This window comes from Coffea arabica, chromosome 6e, assembly GCF_036785885.1.
Source record: "Coffea arabica cultivar ET-39 chromosome 6e, Coffea Arabica ET-39 HiFi, whole genome shotgun sequence".
NCBI lineage: Eukaryota > Viridiplantae > Streptophyta > Magnoliopsida > Gentianales > Rubiaceae > Coffea > Coffea arabica.
In genome coordinates, this window is record NC_092321.1 from 8,059,397 (window position 1) to 8,068,866 (window position 9,470).

General features: G+C 37.6%; 1 protein-coding gene across 1 annotated transcript; it reads left to right on the forward strand.

Annotated features, from left to right (window-relative positions):
- The first annotated feature begins 41 nt into the window (after positions 1 to 41).
- Positions 42 to 9,456, forward strand: LOC113696296 (peroxisomal fatty acid beta-oxidation multifunctional protein AIM1-like). The gene is made up of 18 exons (XM_072054909.1): positions 42 to 467; positions 557 to 628; positions 1,535 to 1,597; positions 1,701 to 1,757; positions 1,869 to 1,936; positions 2,019 to 2,100; positions 2,219 to 2,274; positions 3,100 to 3,402; positions 3,852 to 3,938; positions 4,083 to 4,257; positions 4,476 to 4,597; positions 4,846 to 5,009; positions 6,011 to 6,265; positions 6,717 to 6,838; positions 6,925 to 7,046; positions 7,201 to 7,349; positions 8,423 to 8,561; positions 9,078 to 9,456. The coding sequence occupies exons 1-18, from the start codon at positions 374 to 376 to the stop codon at positions 9,120 to 9,122; spliced, it is 2,175 nt and encodes a 724-aa protein (XP_071911010.1). The 5' UTR covers positions 42 to 373; the 3' UTR covers positions 9,123 to 9,456.
- The last annotated feature ends 14 nt before the right edge of the window (positions 9,457 to 9,470 follow it).

Here is a 9,470-nt window from a genome sequence, read left to right on the forward strand (position 1 = left end):
CTCTCTCTTTAATGTCCAAAATAAAGAAATGAAATTTGTTTCCTCAAATGAGATCTTGAAACTGGAGAACTTGAGTTGTTCTCTTATCTAGTTGGTAGATATATGTACAAACACCATCTCCGCAACTGCGTTAGCTCTGACGGTATCAAAATTTGGTAGTTTTATTGCGATGCCAAAATTTGCAGTCATTTCGTTCTACAAATAAATAAATAGTAAATACTACGGCAGCATCACCAAGGATTGAACCGACGCATATTTGACTTCGCCATAGTCCTCTTTCTCTTCTTCTTCATCTTTTCTTTCCGGCTGTTGTTGAACTTTACCGAGAGGCGAAGGAGCTTCGTTTCTTTAGCAGTGCTGAGCAACTGAAGGCATGGCGAAGCCAGGAGTTACGATGGAGGTTGGAAACGACGGCGTTGCCGTCATCTCCATCTACAATCCTCCAGTCAATTCCCTTGCTATTCCAAGTAATCTCTCTAAATTAGTATATGATTATACTGCATTTATTTATCCGTTGCTAACTTTTGTTAACAAAAAAAAATGAATTTGACTGCAGTTCTGGCGGGGATAAAGGAGATGTTTGATGAGGCGGTGAGGAGAAATGACGTTAAAGCTTTAGTTGTCTTTGGTAAACTCTCCTGATTCAGTTCTCTTATAGAAGGATTGATTGGTTTAATGTGATCCTGACATGTACGTGTGACTATAGTTGAGTATTTTTATTTGCTTAGCTGCTAGTTTATCCAATTAACCGCATTCTGAGCGTAAATTCATTGAAATCTCGTCTGGATTAGAGTTTTCAGAAGTAATTGATATTTAACGGTTCTCGAGCTTTTTATTTGGAATCGTTATCAATTAATTTCCATTTTTTACCAAAACGTTAACAACTACAGTCTGTCAAGTAACGTTCAAGGTTTTTGGTTTAGTAGAAATTGATGTTGATTACTCTGTTGATGTGGAAATAGGTTGGCAGGATTTAGTTGATTATTCCTTCTAGTTCCTATGTACATTTCTCCTGATCTGGTATAACTGGATACGATTTTCTGAATTTTACAAGGTGGACAAAATTAATCTCGAAGCCCTAGTCAATGTTCTGGGTGACCCTTCCTTGGAATTTAGATAGTTATGTACTGTGGGACACTACCTTTTTCTTTTCTTAATGTATTTATTAAAAAAAAATTGCTCATTTCAGTATTTACTTTTGGAATTTGATTCATTAAATACACTGCAAGGCAGAAGTTATCTCTATGTTAGCCTTTGCGACGAGATCATCTAGAAAGGTAATGACAGTAGTCTGGAACATTGTAACTACAAATTTTCATCTTTTTAATCAGAAATTGGTTAGCATCTGAGATAGGATATGATCCAAAAATTGTCTCGCTAGGTAGTGTGTTTTCTATGAACTTTATTCCTTGTCATTTGTTTTTGTTTGATTATGATATTGATGATATCTTCTTATGGGTGAGAGAGTGAATTGCTTTGTTGGGGAAAGGTATCTGATTTTATTTTCTTTTCTTTTTCACTTGGCATTAAAAAGGCAAAGGCGGGAAATTTTCTGGTGGTTTTGACATCAATGTATTTGGCAATGTCCACAAGACAGGTAGATGCCTATCTGCACATTTAAGTTTGTCCATTGTAGTTCATCTCATGGTGTTATGTTATCTGGACGTCATGAAGTGCTAACTTGACACATGAACTTGCAGGAGACAATTCTGTGTTACCAGATGTATCTATTGATCTCTTGGTCAACACTATTGGAGGTCTTTGCCTCATTATCCTTCAACTTTTAAAAATTTGACTGAGAGCGATTGTTTTTTTCTATTTTTCGTTAGTTTAGTGATTATAATTATTGCTTGTCTTCACAATTTCAGATGCAAAAAAGCCTGCTGTTGCTGCTGTAGAAGGACTTGCCTTAGGGGGTGGCTTAGAGCTGGCAATGGTTAGCGGGATTTTAATAATTATTGAAGTTTCTTGACTTCTGTTACCCTGAGGATTCTTCAATTACTCTTGACTTTTTGCAGGCATGCCATGCACGAATTGCTGCTCCAAGAGCACAACTTGGCTTGCCAGAACTGACTCTTGGAGTCATTCCTGGATTTGGAGGTCTAGTTTTATTTAAAATCTGCAGTTCCTTTTAGTTAGATTCATAGAGATCTGAGAAAAACATCATAATGATATCCTAACCTGAATGACTGACATGAGAACCATGCTTGCTTTTTAGGCACACAACTTCTTCCAAGGCTTGTTGGTTTGTCAAAGGCAATTGAGATCATGCTGGTGAGTTCTGCTCCAACATATCGGTAGAAGAGAAAGAAACCCTTGAAACTTTTGGCCTAGTTGCTAAATTATACTACATATGCATATGACACACAACAGTTGCAGTATGGTTAGGGGTGTATGTATTGATTTTAGACGAACTCCATCATGAGTAATTATGAATCTGATTTCTGTGTTCTTTTCTTGATTTATCTCAAGTCATGACATGGGATATGTGCTTCCAATAATGCATCCACTCTAGCAGTTCACTGAGGGGGAAATTTCATTTGTCAAATATGTGCTTCCAAGTCATGACTTGAGTTGAAATGCTTGATTGTTAAACCTTCTGCATTTAAAGCAGTTGAATTGAATTTTATGATTCTTACACTTATTGAGGTTGCGCTTTCTTTTAGGTCACTGTTTCATAGTATATGTAAATAGGGTCCTTGTGCAACTAGATTACAACTGCAGGCCTTGCATTGGCAGGAATCTCCTATACACGGTTTTCCATCTTTCTAGTAGTTTGGTATCTTTAATCTCTCTCTTTGAATTGTTAAACTCATAACGAATTTTGCCTTATGACATATCGTGGTGTATTTATGGTCATAGTTGTTCATGTTCATAAGTATCATGTATATGGTGGTTGCTAAGACTAGAGAATGGAAGATAACCATTTCTTATTTTAACCTATTGTGCTGAATGATTACATGGGAGGGAGGGGTGCATCCTGTTACTTAGATGCTTTTTTATTGCTACACATTCTGCGTAGCAAGGCAGAGTGTAGATTGACTAAACTATCCTACTATTGCATGAAATTCCATTTATAGATGTCAATGCTTTTGGCAGTTATCTAAATCAATAATGTCAGAAGAAGGAAAGAAGTCTGGTCTTATCGATGAAATTGTATCTTCCGGTGAGTTGTTGAATGTGTCTCGGTGTTGGGCCCTTGACATTGCTGAAAGGCGCAAACCGTGGTTGCGTACGCTTCACAGAACTGACAAGTTGGGCTCCCTCGCTGAAGCACGCAATATATTGAAGGCAGCAAGACAACAAGCCAAACAGGTAGCTCGAAACATGCCTCAACACCAGGCATGTCTTGATGCCATAGAGGAAGGTGTTGTTCATGGAGCATATAGCGGAGTTTTAAAGGTAATTTTTGTCTGTGCTTCTAAATTACAGTTGGCACTACCTGATAAGTTTTCTCCAAGGAAGAAAATCCCTTACGATTTTAACATGGACTGAATTCAATGGTGTCCTTTCGAAGAATCGAATTTACTGGTTAAAACTGTCCACATAGATGTTCTTATTCTGTTAGGATCCTGTCATTCATCACCCATTGTGCAAACTTTTTCTTGTCAGACAAATGCTTTTTATTTTTCTTCAGAATTGCTTGTAAAAGCTGCTAAATTTTTTCTACCTGGTTCTTGCGGTGAATAGTATCACAAGATTGACAAGAGACGGGCACTGATGTTGGACCTGAGAATTGTTCTTTGCAAAAAGAATTGTCTTGTCACTACCTTGAGATGTGAAATTCTAGTTTCCATGCTAATTGACAGGCCTTACTCTCATTTATTAACCTTTTTCCCTCTTTTTGGCAGGAGGCAAAGGTATTTAAAGAGATAGTTCTGTCAGATACTTCAAAGGGTCTTGTTCACAATTTCTTTGCCCAACGGGCAACATCAAAGGTACAATTAGTGTGTGATAATGAATTGCGAAACTTTTCCCCTCTTTTTGTTTGCCTTTGTCTTTCCCTCCAGCTCGACTAAACGAAGATCTACCAGGTCCAGTCCTTTTCGTAGATGATGATTTCTGTCTTTAACAAATGGCAGGTACCTAATGTTACTGATGTTGGGCTCAAACCAAGGCCAGTAAAAAAGGTTGCTGTCATTGGTGGTGGTCTTATGGGTTCTGGCATAGCTACTGCACTTATCTTGAGCAACATTTATGTTGTTCTCAAGGAAATAAACTCTGAATATCTCCTCAAAGGAATAAAAGCAATTGAAGGTAATTGCTGTTTGCATTTTTATTGGTTATTGCATCTGTTTGTCTAATGAACTGATGCATAGACAATTACTATTAGGAAAAAGAAAAGAAGAAAGTAAGGGAGAGGTTGAACTATATACCAGGAATTACCATACCTGGGCTTTTGGGCTACAATGTAAATTGTAGTGCTGTATCAGGCATGGTTATATCATCAGTCTTACATAAGTCTTGTAATGCAGCAAATGTCTGGGGCTTGGTGTCTAGAAAAAAGTTAACAGATGATAAAGCACAGAAAGCCCTTTCACTGCTTAAAGGTGTAGTAGATTACTCAGAATTCAAGGATGTGGACATGGTGATTGAGGTATGGGCTCAAACATGTCTTTTTTTTTTTTTGAAAGTAGACTTAAACTTTCTTATTTAGCTTTACGGGATTAAAACTTTGATGCAGGGCATTCAGCTATAGAGTACTAAGTGGTTTGCTAATTGGAATTTTTTTTTATTTTGAAAGTATTTTTTGATTAACTTGTTTCTCCTAATGTAAGAAAGGTCTTAGAACTGTGCAATGTCCATGAAATGTAGTTATTTGATACAAATACATCCAAATTGCAGGCTGTTGTTGAGAATATATCCTTAAAACAAAAAATATTTGGTGAACTTGAGAAGATCTGCCCTCCACATTGCATTTTGGCAACCAACACATCTACCATCGATCTAAACATAATAGGGGAAGGGACCAAATCTCAAGATAGAATTGTGGGAGCCCATTTTTTCAGGTTAAAGTTTACAGCTTTTCTATTTAAATAAATTTGAATGTTATAGGCATTTTGATTCTAAAATGCAGAGTAAGGTGTAATTTAAAATTTTTTATTTCTCAAATCGATTAACTTCAGTACTGGCAACATGGTTGTTGAGTCCATGTACCAAATTTCATGTTTCTTCCAGAAGAGACATATCAACCACATAGGTAAATATAACAATTGGAGCTTTGATGTTGATACACTAAAATGAAATTAGCCTTTTAGATTCTCCATAATGGATTCAAATGATCTTGCTTATATTTTACACTCTTTAATGCTGCAAAAAGAAAAGGAAGTGAACTCCCAAGCATTAGGCCTATCTAAAATTGACCCTTGATCTTCTAGCTATACACGATTTACAGTTCTACCCCAAAGCTTATCTGAGGCAAGTAGGTAGATGAACACAGTAGTGCAAAGAATATTTTTGGTGCTGCACTTAGCTGCTTAATAATGTCATTGCGTTCATATCATGCTGATGATTATGATTTTTGATAATGAGAGAATTTCTTCCTTCTGGATCATGCATTGGGAACAAAGAGTATAGACGAGAAAATTAGACATTGCAACAGATTTATTTTTGTGCCAAAACAAACTATGACGATGGTGTTTGTATTGTCCAGCCCCTTTTGAAAAGATGGTATGAGAATCTTTCCTTGCAAATGTAACAAAAGTCAAGTAGTTCCCTTAGATTCCCCAACCACCCCCCCCCCCCCCCCCAAAAAAAATAGCTAGAATTACAGGAATCTGACATTTAAGAACCAACAGAAGAAAAGAAAAGAGCAAAATATTGTAGGATCTCGGGGAGCAGATTTTAATACTCAAAAAGTGGCTCATTTGTTCACTACTCTTACTGCTTCTGATAGTTGCTTTTTCTGTCGATGTCCCTTGTAAATGCTATTTATTATTTACATTGACAACCACTCTTGCTGAAAAAGGCTTATATTCCAATTTGCTAAGTTGATGTTGATGTGAAACAGTCCTGCACATGTGATGCCTTTGTTGGAGATTGTGCGGACTGAAAAGACTTCTGCCCAAGTAATTCTGGACCTTATGACAGTTGGAAAGATTATCAAAAAAGTACCTGTTGTGGTGGGAAACTGTACCGGCTTTGCTGTCAATAGAGCCTTCTTCCCATACAACCAGGGTGCACATTTTTTGCTTCATTTGGGCGTTGATCCATTCAGAATTGACCAGCTGATTAGCAACTTCGGTTTGCCTATGGGACCATTCCAGTAATGTTTCTCTCTTTCATGTTTTAGGATGTAATTAAAAATGGTATGCAACTAGGCATGTTTCATTGTCAAGCATCCCTTTTATGTGTAGACATCAAGCTAATGGATCCAATAGATCCTTTTGGGAATCTGGAGTTTGATGATTTATTTCATTGCTTCATGGAGATAAGTTCTGCATCTGCATGCTTTATTTTGGGAACGGTGACTGTAAAAGGAAAATAAATGGGAGGGAATTAAGTGGTTTATTTGCACTTGGACATGTATTTGCATTTTGAAGGTTTGAGGTTGATATATTAGATTATTTCTGTAGCTTCAGGCTTATTAATGTATTGGTGTTAAGCTGGGTCAGCATTCCATCAGCCTGTTGTACACCATGCTGCTGGTTTTAATTCCATATGATAAATGATAAACACCATCAGCTTCGAGATGAATGAGATTGTTGCATGTGCAGGCTTCAGGATGTAGCTGGATATGGGGTTGCTGTTGCTGTTAAGGAAATATTTGCATCTGCTTTTGCTGGTCGCACATTTGAATCTTCTCTAGTAGATTTTCTAATAAAAAATGGGCGAAATGGTAAGAAGTTTTATTTTTGCTAGGTGTATAGCGAATATTGGAACTTTTTTGCTCTTCTGTTCTCATCCAATTTAATGGTGTTGCAGGTAAAAGTAATGGGAAAGGGTACTATATATATCAAAAGGGAAGCAAGGCAAAACCTGATCCATCAGTTCTACCAATTATTGACGAATCTAGGAAGCTTGCCAATGTGATGCCTGGAGGAAAGGTATTTCCTCACTATAAAAACCTATATCGTAGTATCTTGAGATATGACAGACATAATTTAGCCTCCTCTTCTGCAGTTAGATCCTGCATTCTTTTTTCACGTTCTGTATAGTTGGCCTTTTTGATTTAACTTTTATGCTGGAAACTACTGGCAGCCTATATCTGTCACTGACCAAGAAGTTGTTGAGATGATTCTCTTTCCCGTGGTAAACGAGTCATGCCGTGTGCTGGATGAAGGAATTGTGATACGAGCATCAGACCTAGACGTTGCATCTGTTCTTGGAATGAGTTTCCCCACTTACCGGTGAGTGATTACATGACAATATTTTAGCTTAAAACCAAATTGTATCTTTAATTGAGGCCAAAACATATGGAGTACCTTGAGATGCTGCAACCCTTTCACTCACAAATTAAAGGAAACCGTTATCAAACAAACCATGCTTCTATGCTTTTATACTCGCTCTCTTCAGTTTGTCATTTTAACTATGTTGAGCTGGATAGATCTGCTGAACATAAAGAATGTTGTTCATTCTCTCTGCAACTTTCCATTATTGAGATCCAGCTGAGCCTGGATCTCTCAGCCATTGGGACTAGTGTGGAAATGATTCTTGCTTCTCACAAACACCCCAACCTCTATCCAGCATTCTCCTGCTGCCATCATCCCTTTCCTCTGGAGTCCCAGTGTTTTCCTCTATAATCATCCATTTTACCTTTATAGACACTGCAGAATGCTGAAGAAGTTCCTGGAACATCTAAAAAATTCTTTTCTATCCTTCTTCGAGCTTGCTGGTAAAGCATAAATGACTTATATAGCCATGTATGCATGTAGCCATAGCCATCATGTACAGAGTTTCCTGGAGTTGCTAGCAGTATGTAGCACAGGAATGGAGCTCCTTTTGGTTGATGCCTTGCATTTCCTGCCATTTATCCATGGCACTTAGTACCCATTACCTCTACCTTTCTAAGAACTTGCCATGTATGTACAGCCTCCCTTGGAGTTCTGATTGTCAGTTCTTTGCTATATTATCCCTGCAAGAGAGGCTACCTTAACACGTTCATGCTCTACCAGCTGCTGTCTCACCCCTTCTCCATTTATAAACAATCCTCAGATACATCGGGGGAACACTTGTCACCCTAGCTTACTCTTAATTGAACCGCTTCACTAGTATCCCTGAAGGTAGATAGTGTGCAGCGTACATTTTTGTTACCTTCAAGCTTTATGCATTGTCTGCAGTATTATCCATTTTTCTCCTTAATATGGTATTCAAATAAATGTGTATATTACTGTTCATTTTTAGAGAAAAATCAGAGTAGACATATTCGAGGACATTAAACTTACTTTCTTTGTCTTCTTCTTCTTCTTCTTTTAAATTTCAGTGGTGGTATTGTATTCTGGGCGGATACAATTGGGGCTGACTACATATATAAAAAGCTCAAAAAATGGTCAGAAGCTTATGGTAACTTCTATAAGCCATCAAGGTTTTTGGAAGAAAGAGCATTGAGAGGAATACCACTGGTAAAAATTCTCGTTCATTTTGGACTTATTGCATTAATTTCATTTGTATGATTTGGTGGTCATATGATCCTGCATTTGACGATTTCACTGCATGGTCAGATGAGTTTTGATGAATAGGATGTATGTATACGTGAAGGAAAACATTTTAGTCATAGTCCTATTATCTCCGTACTATTAACCTGGATCTTAAAATCTCCATACTCCCCTCAAATTGACCACTCCAGCTTTGCTACTCTTTCAAGTCAAAGTTATTACAAAATTCACAGCAAAAATTTTATCCTTTAAGACAGGTCCATGGAGATATCAACGAAATTTACTGAGGGAGATGTGTAGCTGTAACGTGTTTCGTTCCAAATTATATAATTCGTGTGTTTTGTGTCGCGCCATTTTTTTAAAAATGGGGCGCGACACTTGGGAAAAGAAACTGCACTATATCTTAGTCCTGAAATTTCTTTGCCCTTGTTTGTGGTTAAACTTGTATATGAGGCCTGATTAGTGTTCTCTGTTCTGTTGCAGAGTGCACCGACCTCAACGTCTTCAGCTTCAAAGTCACGCCTCTAGGCAAAGTGTATCTGCAGACGCCAAAGCTTTAGCATGTAAAGAGTTGCAGAAAATAAGCACTGTTTGGCGGCCAAATGGGAACAAAGTTCCCAATGTGAAGGGAAGGTGGAGAAATTACGAGGAATGGGGATATGGGTTCCTAGATGGTTGTCACTAGTAGCACAATCGGATCTATAAGTTTCTACATTTGTTGTTTTTAGTGTGTACACTTTTTTTTAGTGTTTACACTGCGCGATACAACTTGATCCAGAGCAATTGGCCTCTTGTGTAGTGGTTCTTAGGGTGAATCATTTTTATTGGGTTTTAATTTATTGATGAGTGCACTTTTTCTTCATGTCATTGGATCTA

What these genes read in the sequence shown, in the direction of transcription:
- LOC113696296 (XM_072054909.1), top strand. Translation starts at nt 374, where the DNA reads ATGGCGAAGCCAGGAGTTACGATGGAGGTTGGAAACGACGGCGTTGCC. An exon ending in ATGTGATGCCTGGAGGAAAG is followed by an intron (nt 7,047 to 7,200) that starts GTATTTCCTCAC and finishes AACTACTGGCAG; the next exon opens with CCTATATCTGTCACTGACCA. An exon ending in CATTGAGAGGAATACCACTG is followed by an intron (nt 8,562 to 9,077) that starts GTAAAAATTCTC and finishes GTTCTGTTGCAG; the next exon opens with AGTGCACCGACCTCAACGTC.